Source organism: Saccharomyces cerevisiae, chromosome XIII (genome assembly GCF_000146045.2).
Source record: "Saccharomyces cerevisiae S288C chromosome XIII, complete sequence".
Classification (NCBI taxonomy): Eukaryota; Fungi; Ascomycota; class Saccharomycetes; order Saccharomycetales; family Saccharomycetaceae; genus Saccharomyces; species Saccharomyces cerevisiae.
This window is the reverse complement of record NC_001145.3, coordinates 362,925-382,971: the sequence shown is the minus strand read 5'-3', so window position 1 is coordinate 382,971 and position 20,047 is coordinate 362,925. Positions and strand designations below refer to the sequence as shown.

The following is a 20,047-nucleotide window of genomic DNA, read 5'->3' as shown; positions in this document are numbered from 1 at the left end:
TAATGATCTGAGAATGATATTTAGGGGAGGTAATGAACTAGACCCTGGAAGAAGCACCTATTAATAAATATGTATGGTTATGGCGGATACTATTGCCACAGGAGACAAAACTAGCCAGTTTGATGGAAAACATATGCAGGATTTAGAAAGAATTTACTCCACTAGGGATACACTCGATGATAATTTCTTTGGAGAACGTGGACAAAAAGATGCAAACGGTGATTATTACGATGAATTAAACAATGAGGAAACCAATTACAGTGGAAGTAGTTACTATGGTCACTCAGATGATTCGGAAGTGGTTGGGTTGATAAAGAATGATACTGTGAGCCAGCTCCCGCCTCTCGACAGTTTTATATTCCCAGATTCTAGGGCTTTGTTCTTGTTAGATTTAGGCAACTATGCTGATTTAACTTATGAAGAAATTATCGTACACGGGTTTGAAATATATATTGTGGAGCAATGGGTAGCATGTAGGAATTTGTCAACATTGATTACGTCATATACAGGAAACTCTCAGGATACAATATCGGGAGTCAGAGTCGTTTTGCCAAAGGATACGAGTATGTGGCCAGGGAGATTTAGACTGTATTTTGAAGAATTAATGGAATTTGCGCGGCCAAAATTTACACCAAAGGGCACTCTATTTATTACCAATCTTTCGGGTGTGTCCTTTGGCTTGAATCTGTTGCATGTGGAATGTGGTGACTTGAGAACAATTTGGAAGGATTTCGAGGTTAATTTTGATCTGAAAAACCTGCATTGTGGTGGAAGATCGGCAAATCTGTTATGCCCTCCAACTATGGCATCACTTGATAAGTTTTCACAACTGTTCAAAATCCCTACAAATGGTTTTATTGCACAGTATCCCCAAATGATTCAGCAGCAGCAACCGCGTTTGCCTGAGGAAGAATACAAGACGGTTGGAAATTCAAAGTGTCGAAATACCGATAGTAAATCACCAGTCGTGGAGATGGTAACTTTAATTCAAATTTCGTTGAGTTATTTCAATTTGTTATCTAAGAACTACCAGACGGATGGTCTTTTGTGTGAAGACACCAAGCGAGCTATAGATGAATGGTGGGAAACTTACGGGAAACTGTACCTTGGTACAGAAAAGCCAAGGAATGAATGCACACTGGGTCCGACGACAGTAGCTGGCCTAATTAGTTTGATCCTTTGTTGCTATTTCAAGTTGATGATAGAAAATTGCATTTCCTCTAAGGATCCCTTTGATGAAGCTGGTTTCTTCCAAGGTATTTATAATTTCCAAAAAAAGCATGGCCTCAATAAAAGAAAATCTAGAGTTTATTTAGACCCAAGAACGTTAGAGAAACTCTTTGAAGTGACAGCGAAAGTTTCTAGCAAAGACATTTTTAAACTGAAGAAAATGGTGACATCAACGGTACAGGACATCATAGGAAAGGGAAATCCCATCAACCTGTCACACAAAATTCTTACAACAGATCTAGATACACTTATTCATAATATTCATGGAGGCTCTGTAGGACTACTATGGAAAGGTAAGGGACACCCAAGGAAATGCTGTACGGATATTTCTAATGAAGAATTTTTGAAATTTAACTACCAGAGAGGCGATCCTGATGGGCAGATAAGAGAAAGGGAAATGCTACTAGAAAAATTTCGTTTGGAAAGAATCGCATACGCTCAAAAGCACGCCTCCAAAAAGGTTAGTTCTTCCAGTCTTGATACATCTGAAGACATAGGGAGGACCAATGCTATGCCCTCATCTGCAACAGTGTCATCAATGTTTCCAAACTACGATAATACCAAATATGCATATAATTTTGGCATCAACAAATTATATCAAGGAGAATACTACCGAAGAAATTCGTTTCCCTATTGTAAAGATCGCACACACGACAACATTTATGAAGATCTTTCAGAGCTGAAGGAAAAGTCATCTCGTTTGTATAGATGCAACTCTTCTTCTGCTGTACAGAATATTGTGGAAAAATGGGATTTACCATTTGATCCATCTGTTGTTCGAATAGCTAGAGATTTGTTACGAATGAAATACGACATCCAAGCGCAGCAACACATACAAGAAATGGATGAGCATTATATGGGTAAATTAAATAAGGAGGGAACTGTTGGTCAGTACTCTAAATTCAACGAAAGATATAAAAGACTGCAAGAACTATATAAGAAGTATTCAGATGGTGCAAAAGTGTTTGAAGGGAGATTTGAAGACATTGACAATAAGCAACAACTTCTTCTCCATGAGATGCAAGAGTTAAATTCCTTATCATCTAGGTTGAAATATGATATGAGGATATTGGAAGTTCGTGTACGAGATATTGAAAGTAGTGTTGCTCAGTTTGATTCCAAATTAATTGGGTTGAAAAGCTCTCTTCAGGGACAGGGTAAAACTGGAATATGCTCTGCAATAGATCCCAAGAGTGATAAAGACGAATATGATAGATGCGTAAATGATTTGATGACCACTAACAACCCCACCTATGAAGCTCTTTGTTTAAAGATGCTGAGCCGCCGTTATTTTAAAGATTTAAAGAATGATACTGTGGGGTGGTTCAGGTGGTTATTTGGTAATAATTCTTTACACAATAATGCCAGTGAAGACGATAGAGGAATACGAGTATGATTTTTTTCGGTTCATCCTAATTTTTTTTTTTTTTCAAAAGGGATCTAAACATTTATCCGTTGTTATAAGTATATTAAAATATATAAATGCATTCAAAGGTTTGCTATTTCACGTCTGCTTACACTTTTGTTCGATCCATCGTAGGCTATTTCAGTACCTGGTACGTGTCTTGCAGGTATTCCAACTGTTTTTTAAAGCGGCTGTAATCTCTGGAATCTTTAGATATACGATCCCAATCCACTTCCTTCAAAAGTTTTTCAAACTGTTTGATAATTGAATGCAATTTTTTTTTTGTTTCTTCATTTTCTGTCTTCAATGACTCGTAATTTTGTTGAAGACTTTTGTTCCTTTCATCAAGCTTCTCTGATGAAAATGTGGCAATATTTCGTTCTCTTATTGCATTCTGTTCGTCGATAAAATTTTTAATATATGAGAAATGCTCATTTATGTTGTTAATTAGCGCAACAGCCTTTGTATTGAAGTACTCTTGTTTTTCAATCTCGTATATGAGTTTAAAATTTTCGCTGATAAGCTTCTGTGCCTCAGTGGGGGGAGATGCTTTTTGAGATGCATTATCTTTCCATGAATCTGGAATTATGTTTTTGCTCAAATTATCATAAGATATTCCTGACTGTTTGGCAAGGCGCTTTAACAATAGTTCTATTCGATCGGTCTCTTGTCTGTTAGCCCGACACTCTGCACTTAAAGCTTTTGTTAATTGAAGAAGATAATCGAAACTATCACTACCACCGCTATTCATATTTGCAAATCACTATATATACTGCTCTGTGCGAACTTATGATGGAAAAAACGAGCAAGAAGTAATAAATCACGGTTTAACTTTCTTCATTAATCGCCGAATGCTAGCCGGAGCTTTGAATGAACCTTTTATTGTGGTTATATTGTTATACAGGTGTCAATATAAACAATAAAAGTTGAAGCGGTGGCTCAATGGTAGAGCTTTCGACTCCAATTAAATCTTGGAAATTCCACGGAATAAGATTGCAATCGAAGGGTTGCAGGTTCAATTCCTGTCCGTTTCAATTTATTTTTTAGCCCTGTGCTTGAGATTATCGTCGACAATGACCAGCTATAAGCTGGCAAGATTGATGCTCTAAAACGCGGGGAATAAAATAATCAAGATGATTAATTGTTGGGATTCCATTGTTGTTAGAGCCTACAATATTAGGTACACAGAATATACTAGAACTTCTTCTCGAGGATGTAGGAATCGTCAAAAGGGAATCGATAGTTTTACGTAACGATATTACTTTATGTTCTTTCTGTTGGAATGAAGCTATAAAATATCATCTGTTCAGTAGTATTCATGCCACTCGTACATTATCATATACAGTGTAAGAAGATGATCTAAACATTGAGAAACAGTCGTAAAATTTAATGGAAGCAGAAATATAAGGATTGATAATGTACTAGGATAATGAAACATACGAAAGGGAGGGAGAAATAATTGTAATTGTATTATATAGGAGTATCGATTCCAATTTGAGGATTGGTATATCTCTCAGGGGAAATTTTATTATATTCTGTACACATAATAAAATAAAGCCCTTGCGAACAATAGAATCCCAACGGTTATCAAATTATTCACAAATTGATCACTTCCTTTTTATACTTTCCCTCTCGCTTCTTATTACATTATCAATCATTGCATTTCAGCTTCCCCTAAATCTGGTGACTGTTTCTCAATCTTTAGATCACCTTCTGTTGGAATAAAAATCCACTATCGTCTATCAACTAATAGTTATATTATCAATATATTATCATATACGGTGTTAAGATGATGACATAAGTTATGAGAAGCTGTCATCGATGTTAGAGGAAGCTGAAACGCAAGGATTGATAATGTAATAGGATCAATGAATATAAACATATAAAACGGAATGAGGAATAATCGTAATATTAGTATGTAGAAATATAGATTCCATTTTGAGGATTCCTATATCCTCGAGGAGAACTTCTAGTATATTCTGTATACCTAATATTATAGCCTTTATCAACAATGGAATCCCAACAATTATCTAATTACCCACATATATCTCATGGTAGCGCCTGTGCTTCGGTTACTTCTAAGGAAGTCCACACAAATCAAGATCCGTTAGACGTTTCAGCTTCCAAAATTCAAGAATATGATAAGGCTTCCACTAAGGCTAACTCTCAACAGACAACAACACCTGCTTCATCAGCTGTTCCAGAGAACCCCCATCATGCCTCTCCTCAACCTGCTTCAGTACCACCTCCACAGAATGGGCCGTACCCACAGCAGTGCATGATGACCCAAAACCAAGCCAATCCATCTGGTTGGTCATTTTACGGACACCCATCTATGATTCCGTATACACCTTATCAAATGTCGCCTATGTACTTTCCACCTGGGCCACAATCACAGTTTCCGCAGTATCCATCATCAGTTGGAACGCCTCTGAGCACTCCATCACCTGAGTCAGGTAATACATTTACTGATTCATCCTCAGCGGACTCTGATATGACATCCACTAAAAAATATGTCAGACCACCACCAATGTTAACCTCACCTAATGATTTTCCAAATTGGGTTAAAACATACATCAAATTTTTACAAAACTCGAATCTCGGTGGTATTATTCCGACAGTAAACGGAAAACCCGTACGTCAGATCACTGATGATGAACTCACCTTCTTGTATAACACTTTTCAAATATTTGCTCCCTCTCAATTCCTACCTACCTGGGTCAAAGACATCCTATCCGTTGATTATACGGATATCATGAAAATTCTTTCCAAAAGTATTGAAAAAATGCAATCTGATACCCAAGAGGCAAACGACATTGTGACCCTGGCAAATTTGCAATATAATGGCAGTACACCTGCAGATGCATTTGAAACAAAAGTCACAAACATTATCGACAGACTGAACAATAATGGCATTCATATCAATAACAAGGTCGCATGCCAATTAATTATGAGAGGTCTATCTGGCGAATATAAATTTTTACGCTACACACGTCATCGACATCTAAATATGACAGTCGCTGAACTGTTCTTAGATATCCATGCTATTTATGAAGAACAACAGGGATCGAGAAACAGCAAACCTAATTACAGGAGAAATCCGAGTGATGAGAAGAATGATTCTCGCAGCTATACGAATACAACCAAACCCAAAGTTATAGCTCGGAATCCTCAAAAAACAAATAATTCGAAATCGAAAACAGCCAGGGCTCACAATGTATCCACATCTAATAACTCTCCCAGCACGGACAACGATTCCATCAGTAAATCAACTACTGAACCGATTCAATTGAACAATAAGCACGACCTTCATCTTAGGCCAGAAACTTACTGAATCTACAGTAAATCATACTAATCATTCTGATGATGAACTCCCTGGACACCTCCTTCTCGATTCAGGAGCATCACGAACCCTTATAAGATCTGCTCATCACATACACTCAGCATCATCTAATCCTGACATAAACGTAGTTGATGCTCAAAAAAGAAATATACCAATTAACGCTATTGGTGACCTACAATTTCACTTCCAGGACAACACCAAAACATCAATAAAGGTATTGCACACTCCTAACATAGCCTATGACTTACTCAGTTTGAATGAATTGGCTGCAGTAGATATCACAGCATGCTTTACCAAAAACGTCTTAGAACGGTCTGACGGCACTGTACTTGCACCTATCGTAAAATATGGAGACTTTTACTGGGTATCTAAAAAGTACTTGCTTCCATCAAATATCTCCGTACCCACCATCAATAATGTCCATACAAGTGAAAGTACACGCAAATATCCTTATCCTTTCATTCATCGAATGCTTGCGCATGCCAATGCACAGACAATTCGATACTCACTTAAAAATAACACCATCACGTATTTTAACGAATCAGATGTCGACTGGTCTAGTGCTATTGACTATCAATGTCCTGATTGTTTAATCGGCAAAAGCACCAAACACAGACATATCAAAGGTTCACGACTAAAATACCAAAATTCATACGAACCCTTTCAATACCTACATACTGACATATTTGGTCCAGTTCACAACCTACCAAAAAGTGCACCATCCTATTTCATCTCATTTACTGATGAGACAACAAAATTCCGTTGGGTTTATCCATTACACGACCGTCGCGAGGACTCTATCCTCGATGTTTTTACTACGATACTAGCTTTTATTAAGAACCAGTTTCAGGCCAGTGTCTTGGTTATACAAATGGACCGTGGTTCTGAGTATACTAACAGAACTCTCCATAAATTCCTTGAAAAAAATGGTATAACTCCATGCTATACAACCACAGCGGATTCCCGAGCACATGGAGTCGCTGAACGGCTCAACCGTACCTTATTAGATGACTGCCGTACTCAACTGCAATGTAGTGGTTTACCGAACCATTTATGGTTCTCTGCAATCGAATTTTCTACTATTGTGAGAAATTCACTAGCTTCACCTAAAAGCAAAAAATCTGCAAGACAACATGCTGGCTTGGCAGGACTTGATATCAGTACTTTGTTACCTTTCGGTCAACCTGTTATCGTCAATGATCACAACCCTAACTCCAAAATACATCCTCGTGGCATCCCAGGCTACGCTCTACATCCGTCTCGAAACTCTTATGGATATATCATCTATCTTCCATCCTTAAAGAAGACAGTAGATACAACTAACTATGTTATTCTTCAGGGCAAGGAATCCAGATTAGATCAATTCAATTACGACGCACTCACTTTCGATGAAGACTTAAACCGTTTAACTGCTTCATATCAATCGTTCATTGCGTCAAATGAGATCCAACAATCCGATGATCTTAACATAGAATCTGACCATGACTTCCAATCTGACATCGAACTACATCCTGAGCAACCGAGAAATGTCCTTTCAAAAGCTGTGAGTCCAACCGATTCCACACCTCCGTCAACTCATACTGAAGATTCGAAACGTGTTTCTAAAACCAATATTCGCGCACCCAGAGAAGTTGACCCCAACATATCTGAATCTAATATTCTTCCATCAAAGAAGAGATCTAGCACCCCCCAAATTTCCAATATCGAGAGTACCGGTTCGGGTGGTATGCATAAATTAAATGTTCCTTTACTTGCTCCCATGTCCCAATCTAACACACATGAGTCGTCGCACGCCAGTAAATCTAAAGATTTCAGACACTCAGACTCGTACAGTGAAAATGAGACTAATCATACAAACGTACCAATATCCAGTACGGGTGGTACCAACAACAAAACTGTTCCGCAGATAAGTGACCAAGAGACTGAGAAAAGGATTATACACCGTTCACCTTCAATCGATGCTTCTCCACCGGAAAATAATTCATCGCACAATATTGTTCCTATCAAAACGCCAACTACTGTTTCTGAACAGAATACCGAGGAATCTATCATCGCTGATCTCCCACTCCCTGATCTACCTCCAGAATCTCCTACCGAATTCCCTGACCCATTTAAAGAACTCCCACCGATCAATTCTCGTCAAACTAATTCCAGTTTGGGTGGTATTGGTGACTCTAATGCCTATACTACTATCAACAGTAAGAAAAGATCATTAGAAGATAATGAAACTGAAATTAAGGTATCACGAGACACATGGAATACTAAGAATATGCGTAGTTTAGAACCTCCGAGATCGAAGAAACGAATTCACCTGATTGCAGCTGTAAAAGCAGTAAAATCAATCAAACCAATACGGACAACCTTACGATACGATGAGGCAATCACCTATAATAAAGATATTAAAGAAAAAGAAAAATATATCCAGGCATACCACAAAGAAGTCAATCAACTGTTGAAGATGAAAACTTGGGACACTGACAGATATTATGACAGAAAAGAAATAGACCCCAAAAGAGTAATAAATTCAATGTTTATCTTTAACAGGAAACGTGACGGTACTCATAAAGCTAGATTTGTTGCAAGAGGTGATATTCAACATCCTGACACTTACGACCCAGGCATGCAATCCAATACCGTACATCACTATGCATTAATGACATCCCTGTCACTTGCATTAGACAATAACTACTATATTACACAATTAGACATATCTTCGGCATATTTGTATGCAGACATCAAAGAAGAACTATACATAAGACCTCCACCACATTTAGGAATGAATGATAAGTTAATACGTTTGAAGAAATCACTTTATGGATTGAAACAAAGTGGAGCGAACTGGTACGAAACTATCAAATCATACCTGATAAAACAGTGTGGTATGGAAGAAGTTCGTGGATGGTCATGCGTATTTAAGAATAGTCAAGTAACAATTTGCTTATTCGTTGATGATATGATATTGTTCAGCAAAGACTTAAATGCAAATAAGAAAATCATAACAACACTCAAGAAACAATACGATACAAAGATAATAAATCTGGGTGAAAGTGATAACGAAATTCAGTACGACATACTTGGCTTAGAAATCAAATATCAAAGAGGTAAATACATGAAATTAGGTATGGAAAACTCATTAACTGAAAAAATACCCAAACTAAACGTACCTTTGAACCCAAAAGGAAGGAAACTTAGCGCTCCAGGTCAACCAGGTCTATATATAGACCAGCAAGAACTAGAGCTAGAAGAAGATGATTACAAAATGAAGGTACATGAAATGCAAAAGCTGATAGGTCTAGCATCATATGTTGGATATAAATTTAGATTTGACCTATTATACTACATCAACACACTTGCACAACATATACTATTTCCGTCCAAGCAAGTGTTAGATATGACATATGAATTGATACAGTTCATATGGAATACGAGAGATAAGCAATTAATATGGCACAAAAGCAAACCTGTTAAGCCAACAAATAAATTAGTTGTTATAAGCGATGCATCGTATGGTAACCAACCGTATTATAAATCACAAATTGGCAACATATATTTACTTAATGGAAAAGTAATTGGAGGAAAGTCCACCAAGGCTTCATTAACATGTACTTCAACTACGGAAGCAGAAATACACGCGATAAGTGAATCTGTCCCATTATTAAATAACCTCAGTCACCTTGTGCAAGAACTTAACAAGAAACCAATTACTAAAGGATTACTAACCGACAGTAAATCTACAATCAGTATAATTATATCCAATAATGAAGAGAAATTTAGAAACAGATTTTTTGGTACTAAAGCAATGAGACTAAGAGATGAAGTATCAGGAAATCATCTGCACGTATGCTATATCGAAACCAAAAAGAATATTGCAGACGTAATGACCAAACCTCTTCCGATAAAAACATTCAAACTATTAACAAACAAATGGATTCATTAGATCTATTACATTATGGGTGGTATGTTGGAATAAAAATCCACTATCGTCTATCAACTAATAGTTATATTATCAATATATTATCATATACGGTGTTAAGATGATGACATAAGTTATGAGAAGCTGTCATCGATGTTAGAGGAAGCTGAAACGCAAGGATTGATAATGTAATAGGATCAATGAATATAAACATATAAAACGGAATGAGGAATAATCGTAATATTAGTATGTAGAAATATAGATTCCATTTTGAGGATTCCTATATCCTCGAGGAGAACTTCTAGTATATTCTGTATACCTAATATTATAGCCTTTATCAACAATGGAATCCCAACAATTATCTAATTACCCACATATATCTCACCTTCTTACACTGTATATGATAATATATTAATATTAAACCAGTCAATAAATGTAATTGATTATTTCAACACGAAAACCTAACTATCAACGATATCACATAGAACAGCGAAGAGTTAGAAGATTTATTAGAAGATTTATTAGTATAGGTTATTTTAGATGCAATTTTTCAATAAAACCTGGTTTCGTGGTCTAGTCGGTTATGGCATCTGCTTAACACGCAGAACGTCCCCAGTTCGATCCTGGGCGAAATCATTTTTTTAGCACTTTAGCAGCATATTGCGGTATCGAATCATCTTCATGAATGGCGCAGATTTATTTGAACTGTTCAATCATAAATTAACCTTATGTGAATAGTCTGGGTAGGTTGAAACTTCGGAAATCACTTGCTTTTCTGAGGGCTGCGCGTAATCTAGATAGATCTACCTAAATGACACCGATGGCAACTTCAAGCTATACTAACTCCTAGACATTACTTTCTTCAGTATTCCCTTAGTGCCTGTTTTGAGCTATGAGATTGGTATTATTATTTGAAATATCTTCTATTGCGGTATCTGATTTTATATTTCTAGCTTTGTCATAAAATATAAAATACACAAATATATATATAGAGATAAGATAGATTATTTTTGATGACTTGCAAGTTGCACTAGGATTTGTTTTTCTTCTAAAAACCCCTTAAAGGTATTTCCAGAGAAAATATTATGCTGGTTATTCGATACTATTATCCAGTATACACTGACCTATGTTATAAGCAAAGGTTCTTCGTTCTGCCTCTTTAACAGGTGGAGTGCGTGCCATTATCATCAATGAAAGTTTAACATGTAATTGTCATCAGCTGTATACTGTTCGAATCTGTTCATTACGAAGGTTTAACTTCAAAAATCGAAAAGAAAAAAAATAGAAGATAAGAATATTGCATAGATCCTTCTTTTTTAGTGAAGTCACCGAATAATACATATAATGAAGTTAAAATTACAAACCGTGCAAAAACACCGCTGATTTAGAGTGGGCGATTTCATAGATCAAAAAGCAGGCTAAATATGAATTGAAAATTAAGTAGTCTACTATTTTCTGACAGCAGTGGCGCGCGACGGTTTCCAGGAAGTTTATTATTCAACGTGTCCAATTTTCACACGCTGCTTGACATCGTTATTCCCTGAACGCATTTTTACACTGTATGCGCAATTTGAGCCACTTTGATGGACTATTATGTATGAATAGCTTAGCTTAAAGAAGTAACAGTAGAGTGTTGAACCTTTAAGTGCTTGATGTACTCGAGCCTTTTTCTATGATACCTCACTCCAGAAAAAAGCGTTTAACATATCTGGCATTGAGGGTGGTCTCAAACAATAAAAGTATCCTATTTAATATTTTAACATTGCTGATAACCTAAAAAATCTGAACGTTGCCAGCATAAAACCTCAGCTTTATATCGTACTGAATAACATACTTACTGCAGGGCGAAATTTTTCTCAAATTGTGCCTAAATCGTTAAGTTACTAAACTTTTACGCGCAGTACTGGCATTGAGCGATCAATATTGTTTAATGCGTAGTGACGATCTTCTCCACTTATATTTTTTTATTCGTAGTTCTCTATTTTCGTTTCGATTTGTTTTCTCTGTCTACCAGATTAAAAGTGATTTGAAGTTTTTTATCATGAACTAAACAATAAAATTACAAAAAAAAAAAGTCAGCGTCACCAAGGATTGCTACCAATATACGACTTTACTGCTGTATTATCGAATTTTACCTTCTAGGATATTATGTAAAGTCTCTAGCAAAGGGAGAAAACTAATGTTACTAGGACTGAAGAACATTTTCCTCTTATAGTGTAAAATTGATTTTGACAAGAATATAATTAATACATTTTTTTTCTTTTGATAGCAGTATTGAGTACAATGAATTGAGCATTCAAGGTTCAACATGTGATAGTAGCTCTACCGCTAGTATGTTATTGCTAATTAAGTAGGATTGAATTGTCGCGATTTTGTCATTTTGGGTTTTAATAACTCTTGTACGGGTTACCCCATTTGTTTTTGAAGATTAGTGAAAAATTATTGAAAATTTTTTTTTTTTTGGTTTTGCGATGAGCTTATAATTTACATATGTGATATATTCGCATATAGATCCTAGCGAAGAAAGGTACTGTATTAAATCTGTTCTAACATAACTAGGTCAATGATGGCTAAGAACAACAAAACTACCGAGGCAAAGATGTCGAAAAAGAGAGCAGCTAGCGAAGAATCTGATGTCGAGGAAGATGAGGACAAGCTTTTATCCGTTGACGGTTTGATCGATGCGGAAGCAAGTGAGAGTGACGAGGATGATGACGAATACGAGTCTGCCGTTGAAGAAAAGGAATCATCTTCTGATAAAGAAGCCCAAGATGATTCTGATGATGACTCCGATGCTGAATTAAACAAACTGCTTGCCGAAGAAGAAGGTGATGGGGAAGAGGACTATGACAGTTCTGAGTTTTCAGACGACACAACTTCCTTAACAGACAGATTATCGGGTGTGAAATTGCAAACGATCGTTGATCCGAATATTTACTCAAAATATGCAGATGGCAGTGATAGAATTATCAAACCTGAAATTAATCCAGTTTATGATAGCGATGATAGTGATGCCGAAACGCAAAATACCATTGGTAATATTCCACTTTCTGCATACGATGAAATGCCACACATTGGATACGATATCAACGGTAAAAGGATTATGAGACCTGCCAAGGGTTCTGCTTTAGATCAACTGTTGGATTCTATCGAGCTACCTGAAGGCTGGACTGGTTTACTGGACAAGAATTCCGGTTCAAGTTTGAACTTAACCAAAGAGGAATTAGAACTTATTTCCAAAATCCAAAGGAACGAACAAACTGATGATAGCATAAATCCATACGAACCGTTAATCGATTGGTTCACGAGACACGAAGAAGTGATGCCATTAACTGCTGTTCCGGAGCCAAAAAGAAGATTTGTTCCATCCAAAAACGAAGCCAAGAGAGTTATGAAAATTGTAAGAGCTATCAGAGAGGGCCGTATTATTCCTCCTAAAAAATTAAAGGAAATGAAAGAAAAGGAAAAAATTGAAAACTATCAATACGATTTATGGGGTGATTCTACGGAAACAAATGATCATGTAATGCATCTAAGGGCACCAAAATTACCTCCACCAACTAATGAAGAGAGTTATAATCCACCAGAAGAGTATCTTTTGTCTCCTGAAGAAAAGGAGGCCTGGGAAAATACTGAATATAGTGAAAGAGAAAGAAACTTCATACCTCAAAAGTATTCTGCCTTAAGAAAGGTCCCTGGTTACGGTGAATCTATTAGGGAAAGATTTGAAAGATCTTTGGATTTATATTTAGCTCCTCGTGTCCGTAAAAACAAATTGAATATTGATCCTAATTCTCTAATTCCAGAACTTCCCTCTCCCAAGGATTTAAGACCCTTCCCTATTCGTTGCTCAACAATATACGCTGGTCACAAAGGAAAAGTACGCACATTATCCATTGATCCTTCTGGATTATGGCTAGCAACAGGATCTGATGACGGAACAGTCAGGGTATGGGAAATTTTAACTGGTAGAGAAGTTTATAGAACTACTTTAATCGATGACGAGGAAAACCCAGATTACCACATTGAATGCATTGAATGGAATCCTGATGCTAATAATGGTATTCTCGCCGTTGCTGTTGGTGAAAACATTCATTTAATAGTACCACCAATATTCGGCTACGATATTGAAAATAACGGCAAAACTAAGATTGAAGATGGTTTTGGCTACGATACTTTTGGGACTGTTAAAAAATCTAACCTAGAAGTGAACGAGAATGGTGATGGCGATGAAGATGGAGAGAATGAATCTGCTAAGAATGCTGTAAAAAAACAAGTAGCCCAATGGAACAAGCCTTCTCAAAAGCAACTAGAAAAGGATATTTGTATCACTATTTCTTGCAAAAAAACAGTAAAAAAGCTTTCATGGCATAGAAAAGGTGATTACTTTGTCACTGTTCAACCTGACTCTGGTAACACTTCTGTTTTGATTCACCAAGTTTCCAAGCATTTAACCCAATCCCCATTCAAAAAATCGAAGGGCATTATTATGGATGCGAAGTTCCATCCTTTTAAACCTCAATTATTTGTCTGTTCCCAAAGATATGTCAGAATTTATGATTTATCTCAACAAATATTGGTCAAGAAACTGTTGCCTGGTGCCCGTTGGTTATCGAAAATCGATATTCACCCAAGGGGTGATAATTTAATTGCGTCATCGTTTGACAAGAGAGTTTTATGGCACGACCTGGATTTGGCTAGCACACCTTACAAGACACTAAGATATCATGAAAAAGCCGTCAGAAGTGTGAATTTCCACAAAAAGTTACCTCTATTCAGCTCTGCCGCTGATGACGGTACCATACATGTTTTCCATGCCACTGTTTATGATGACATGATGAAAAATCCGATGATTGTGCCACTAAAGAAACTAACCGGTCATAAAGTAATCAATAGTCTGGGTGTTCTTGATGCTATTTGGCATCCGAGGGAAGCTTGGCTGTTTTCTGCCGGTGCTGATAATACGGCTCGCTTATGGACCACCTAGATAAATAATTTGAAGTAGATATTGTATAATAACGCCCAAGAAGAAAAAATCAAACACTCGAACCAGGCTCTTTCTACAAGCTTTATTTACACAATATATATAAACCTATATGTATAGATGCCCACACGCACGTTTGGATTATTACCTTCAATGACATTGCTAAAAGCCCATTTCCTTCATAGCATCCAACTCATCTTGATCTACGCCAAACTCATCTCCCCCTGGCAATAAATCATAATGAGTATGTTGTCCCTCTATATCATTCATTTCCCACTCTTCCAAACTTTGAATCAGTTGAACGTCTTCTTCAGTCATAGAGCCTTTTTCCATTTTTCTATGCGCATCTAGCCATCCTAATAAGAGCTTCTTCTCATTTTCTTCAAGGCCAACGGGCCCTTGTACCCTGAATGTCTTCAATAATGCATCCAAATCTTCCTTAGGCGGCACAACGTTGTTAAGTACCGTTTCATTATTCCCACGTTCGTCCAAAACTCGTCCTCTTCTGTTGCGATAAGAAAGGTGATAGATATCGTCATCTTCGTCATTATCGTAATCGACATTGTTTACATTCCTTTTGTCTTGCGCAAAACTATCTGCGACAATAGGCCTCTCTTCCGCGGAAGTGACATGTTCTTCAACCATAGGTGATTGTCTTTCCAGGTCTTGCCCAGTCTCCCGTGTGCCAACATCGAAACTCATGCCCATCTCGTCCCTAAAAAGGCTGACTCTATATTCTCTAAGAACTGGATCTGTTTTACCTACTGTTTGACAGATCTTCATAAAATCCTTAAATTTTGCCTTGGGAAACAATTCATGTGCCCAAAGCTGGTAAAACTGAATAATATTTGATAAGTTGTCATATGAGTTTTTTTTTGAGGAAATTCGTATCCTTTTATGTGCATTTTTCAAAACATATGGTAAACCTTTATCACTGAGTAGTTTTTCGGCTGTTAATTTTACTTGAGGCCTTCTCTTTCTAGCTGTAATTGCGGTTGGATCCGCAATGGTAGGATCAACTACTGAACCATCCAAGCCATTTGGTACAGTTGGGTCTTTTTGGACACTATCGGAGTCATTGAAACCTAGTAATAAACTGTCAAAATCTTGATCCATGACCTCAATAAAAGTTTCTGTTCACGTTTTCATGGCATTTTAATCCAGTATATCATTGATCTTGTTACGCGTCAGTTTATTATTGTCACTTTTGCAGATTATCATTACCCGGCATTTTTCCTTACCATGCTCATTAGAAAAAGAACAAAACTAAATTATACTTAGAGTTAATAAAGTGTCATAAGGTCGCAAAGGAAACTATCAGCATTGCATAGAGATCCCGGCAACTGAGAGGCACCATTCAGCTTCGAAGATTTCTTTTTTAAAACATTATTATGTTTGGAGTTAGCCGTGGCGCATTCCCCAGCGCAACAACACAGCCATTTGGCTCAACAGGATCAACCTTTGGTGGCCAACAGCAACAACAACAACCAGTAGCAAACACTTCTGCTTTCGGCCTCAGTCAGCAAACAAATACAACACAAGCACCTGCGTTTGGTAACTTTGGTAACCAAACTTCTAATTCTCCCTTCGGAATGTCAGGCTCGACTACAGCAAATGGTACTCCTTTTGGTCAAAGTCAATTGACGAACAACAATGCCTCTGGCTCGATCTTCGGTGGAATGGGTAATAACACAGCACTTTCTGCTGGTTCCGCTTCTGTTGTGCCCAATTCTACTGCAGGTACAAGCATTAAACCTTTTACTACATTCGAAGAGAAGGATCCAACCACAGGTGTCATCAACGTCTTCCAAAGTATCACCTGTATGCCTGAATACAGAAATTTTTCTTTTGAAGAATTGAGATTTCAAGATTACCAAGCTGGTAGAAAATTCGGTACCAGTCAAAATGGCACTGGTACTACTTTTAACAATCCTCAAGGAACTACCAATACTGGATTTGGAATTATGGGTAATAATAACTCCACTACTTCTGCTACAACAGGAGGATTATTTGGTCAAAAGCCAGCAACAGGCATGTTTGGAACCGGAACTGGAAGTGGTGGTGGCTTTGGCTCTGGAGCGACCAACTCTACAGGATTGTTTGGAAGCTCTACTAACCTCTCAGGAAATTCTGCATTTGGAGCAAATAAACCTGCCACTTCCGGGGGATTGTTTGGTAATACAACTAACAACCCAACAAACGGCACTAATAATACAGGCCTTTTCGGCCAGCAGAACTCAAATACAAACGGAGGATTATTTGGTCAACAGCAAAATTCATTTGGGGCGAATAATGTCAGTAACGGGGGAGCCTTTGGTCAGGTGAATCGTGGTGCCTTTCCCCAACAACAAACACAACAAGGTAGTGGTGGTATATTTGGTCAATCAAACGCTAACGCAAATGGTGGCGCTTTCGGCCAACAGCAAGGCACTGGTGCTCTTTTTGGAGCTAAACCTGCTTCTGGTGGACTATTTGGACAATCTGCTGGTTCAAAAGCATTCGGAATGAATACCAACCCCACTGGTACCACTGGTGGCTTATTTGGGCAAACCAATCAGCAGCAAAGTGGAGGAGGGTTATTTGGCCAGCAACAAAATTCCAACGCTGGAGGATTGTTCGGTCAGAATAACCAAAGCCAGAACCAATCCGGATTATTTGGACAACAAAACTCCTCAAACGCATTTGGCCAGCCACAGCAACAAGGCGGATTATTTGGAAGCAAACCTGCAGGAGGACTGTTTGGACAACAGCAGGGAGCATCCACTTTTGCGTCTGGTAATGCCCAAAATAATTCTATATTTGGGCAAAATAACCAACAACAGCAATCAACCGGGGGATTATTCGGACAACAAAACAACCAGTCGCAGTCCCAACCTGGTGGATTGTTTGGCCAGACCAATCAAAATAATAATCAGCCATTTGGCCAAAATGGGTTACAACAACCACAACAGAATAATAGTCTTTTTGGAGCGAAACCAACTGGTTTTGGAAATACAAGCTTATTCTCTAACAGCACAACAAATCAAAGTAACGGTATAAGTGGAAATAATTTGCAGCAGCAATCAGGAGGTTTGTTCCAAAATAAACAGCAACCTGCTTCGGGTGGCCTGTTTGGTTCAAAACCATCAAACACTGTTGGAGGCGGATTATTTGGAAACAATCAAGTTGCAAATCAAAACAATCCTGCCTCAACTAGCGGCGGATTATTTGGTAGCAAACCTGCTACAGGATCCCTTTTCGGAGGTACTAATTCCACGGCTCCAAACGCCTCTTCGGGTGGAATATTTGGGTCCAATAATGCATCTAACACGGCGGCCACCACCAATTCTACTGGTTTATTTGGTAATAAACCAGTTGGTGCGGGAGCTTCTACAAGTGCTGGAGGACTATTTGGAAACAATAACAACTCGTCTCTAAACAATTCCAACGGTTCAACGGGCCTGTTTGGTAGTAATAACACCTCTCAATCTACTAATGCTGGAGGCTTATTTCAGAATAACACTAGTACGAACACTTCGGGCGGAGGGTTATTTTCCCAACCTTCCCAGTCAATGGCACAATCACAAAATGCGCTCCAACAACAGCAGCAGCAACAACGATTACAAATTCAGAATAACAATCCCTACGGTACTAATGAGCTTTTTTCGAAAGCAACTGTCACCAACACGGTTTCCTATCCAATTCAACCAAGCGCTACAAAGATCAAAGCCGATGAACGCAAAAAAGCCAGTTTGACGAACGCATACAAAATGATTCCTAAAACTTTATTTACAGCCAAGCTCAAGACTAATAATTCCGTCATGGATAAGGCCCAGATCAAGGTTGATCCAAAGTTGTCGATTTCCATTGATAAAAAGAATAATCAGATTGCGATTTCTAACCAGCAGGAGGAAAATTTGGACGAAAGCATATTAAAAGCTTCTGAGTTATTATTCAATCCCGATAAAAGGTCATTCAAGAATCTAATTAATAACAGGAAAATGTTGATCGCATCCGAGGAAAAGAATAACGGATCACAGAACAACGATATGAATTTTAAAAGTAAAAGTGAAGAACAAGAAACGATCTTGGGAAAGCCAAAGATGGATGAAAAAGAAACTGCTAATGGGGGGGAAAGAATGGTTTTGTCCTCAAAGAACGATGGGGAAGATAGCGCAACGAAACATCATTCCCGGAATATGGACGAAGAAAATAAAGAAAATGTCGCCGATTTACAGAAGCAAGAATATTCAGAAGATGATAAAAAGGCTGTTTTTGCGGACGTTGCGGAAAAAGATGCCTCCTTCATTAATGAGAACTACTATATCTCACCATCCCTGGACACATTATCCTCTTATTCTCTCTTGCAACTGCGCAAAGTTCCTCATTTAGTTGTGGGTCATAAAAGTTATGGTAAAATTGAATTTCTTGAACCTGTTGACCTCGCTGGAATTCCTTTGACCTCATTAGGGGGCGTAATCATTACTTTTGAACCAAAAACCTGTATAATATATGCGAACTTACCAAACAGACCGAAGAGAGGGGAGGGCATTAATGTTCGGGCCAGGATTACCTGCTTTAACTGTTATCCTGTAGACAAATCTACCAGAAAACCTATAAAGGATCCAAATCATCAACTGGTTAAAAGGCATATCGAACGCTTAAAGAAAAATCCAAATTCTAAGTTCGAAAGCTATGATGCAGACAGTGGTACATACGTGTTTATCGTAAACCACGCTGCAGAGCAGACCTGAGTTATTATATAACGAAACTATATATAGAATCAAATACAAATTTGTAATGCATTTAGTGTAATTAACCTGTTAAATTTTTGAGTATAAAATTATAGATGGAACAAGTGATAAAAAAGAGAAAAGGGACCCTTCATAGACCTGCTGCGATAATTACATCCTTTTGAAAAAGACAATAATTCATGTCGTTTGTTGCCTTCCCTTTTTCTTTTCTTTGAAAAAAAAAGAAAATGCCATCTCCTAGAATCGAACCAGGGTTTCATCGGCCACAACGATGTGTACTAACCACTATACTAAGATGGCAAACTTGGATTGTTAAGAAAAACATGCTGGGCTATACAGTACATTTACCGCATATGTACCTCTAGCCACCACCCGAACATGGAATTTATTCGTCCTGTAGTGTCAAGCGGTGCGAATGCCAAGGTCACAGCTTCATTGA

The 20,047-nt window shown here is 37.7% G+C and overlaps 7 protein-coding genes and 3 non-coding genes across 10 annotated transcripts, besides 6 other annotated features; 7 read left to right on the top strand and 3 right to left on the bottom strand.

The window, feature by feature from the left end:
* Nucleotides 1-73: 73 nt before the first annotated feature.
* On the top strand, nucleotides 74-2,626 carry STB2 (Stb2p; the record flags this gene model as incomplete). The annotated part of the gene is made up of 1 exon (NM_001182551.1): nucleotides 74-2,626. One exon carries the CDS (start codon nucleotides 74-76, stop codon nucleotides 2,624-2,626), a length of 2,553 nt encoding a protein of 850 aa, NP_013769.1.
* A 145-nt stretch (nucleotides 2,627-2,771) lies between these two features.
* Nucleotides 2,772-3,386, bottom strand: FAR3 (Far3p; the record flags this gene model as incomplete). Its single annotated transcript, NM_001182550.1, has 1 exon — nucleotides 2,772-3,386. The coding sequence occupies one exon, from the start codon at nucleotides 3,384-3,386 to the stop codon at nucleotides 2,772-2,774; it is 615 nt and encodes a 204-aa protein (NP_013767.1).
* A 177-nt stretch (nucleotides 3,387-3,563) lies between these two features.
* Nucleotides 3,564-3,669, top strand: YNCM0022C. Its single transcript has 2 exons — nucleotides 3,564-3,599; nucleotides 3,634-3,669. It is a non-coding gene; the product is annotated as a tRNA-Trp (tRNA).
* A 104-nt stretch (nucleotides 3,670-3,773) lies between these two features.
* Nucleotides 3,774-3,900: a long terminal repeat (Ty1 LTR).
* Nucleotides 3,901-3,910: 10 nt separating this feature from the next.
* Nucleotides 3,911-4,245: a long terminal repeat (Ty1 LTR).
* Nucleotides 4,246-4,349: 104 nt separating this feature from the next.
* Nucleotides 4,350-4,687: a long terminal repeat (Ty1 LTR).
* Nucleotides 4,350-10,275: a mobile genetic element (YMRCTy1-4; Ty1 element, LTR retrotransposon of the Copia (Pseudoviridae) group; contains co-transcribed genes TYA Gag and TYB Pol, encoding proteins involved in structure and function of virus-like particles, flanked by two direct repeats).
* On the top strand, nucleotides 4,647-5,969 carry YMR051C (gag protein; the record flags this gene model as incomplete). Its single annotated transcript, NM_001182548.1, has 1 exon — nucleotides 4,647-5,969. One exon carries the CDS (start codon nucleotides 4,647-4,649, stop codon nucleotides 5,967-5,969), a length of 1,323 nt encoding a protein of 440 aa, NP_013766.1.
* Nucleotides 4,647-9,915, top strand: YMR050C (gag-pol fusion protein; the record flags this gene model as incomplete). The annotated part of the gene is given in 1 exon segment (NM_001182547.2): nucleotides 4,647-9,915. Coding segments are annotated over 1 exon segment (5,268 nt in total).
* Nucleotides 9,938-10,275: a long terminal repeat (Ty1 LTR).
* Nucleotides 10,276-10,453: 178 nt separating this feature from the next.
* YNCM0021C lies at nucleotides 10,454-10,527 on the top strand. Its single transcript has one exon. It is a non-coding gene; the product is annotated as a tRNA-Val (tRNA).
* A 1,339-nt stretch (nucleotides 10,528-11,866) lies between these two features.
* Nucleotides 11,867-11,971: an origin of replication (ARS1312; Autonomously Replicating Sequence).
* A 483-nt stretch (nucleotides 11,972-12,454) lies between these two features.
* Nucleotides 12,455-14,878, top strand: ERB1 (ribosome biogenesis protein ERB1; the record flags this gene model as incomplete). Its single annotated transcript, NM_001182546.1, has 1 exon — nucleotides 12,455-14,878. One exon carries the CDS (start codon nucleotides 12,455-12,457, stop codon nucleotides 14,876-14,878), a length of 2,424 nt encoding a protein of 807 aa, NP_013764.1.
* Nucleotides 14,879-15,037: 159 nt separating this feature from the next.
* Nucleotides 15,038-15,991, bottom strand: CSM3 (Csm3p; the record flags this gene model as incomplete). Its single annotated transcript, NM_001182545.1, has 1 exon — nucleotides 15,038-15,991. The coding sequence occupies one exon, from the start codon at nucleotides 15,989-15,991 to the stop codon at nucleotides 15,038-15,040; it is 954 nt and encodes a 317-aa protein (NP_013763.1).
* A 275-nt stretch (nucleotides 15,992-16,266) lies between these two features.
* Nucleotides 16,267-19,608, top strand: NUP116 (FG-nucleoporin NUP116; the record flags this gene model as incomplete). Its single annotated transcript, NM_001182544.1, has 1 exon — nucleotides 16,267-19,608. One exon carries the CDS (start codon nucleotides 16,267-16,269, stop codon nucleotides 19,606-19,608), a length of 3,342 nt encoding a protein of 1,113 aa, NP_013762.1.
* Nucleotides 19,609-19,836: 228 nt separating this feature from the next.
* On the bottom strand, nucleotides 19,837-19,908 carry YNCM0020W. The gene has a single exon. It is a non-coding gene; the product is annotated as a tRNA-His (tRNA).
* Between the last annotated feature and the right edge of the window lie 139 nt (nucleotides 19,909-20,047).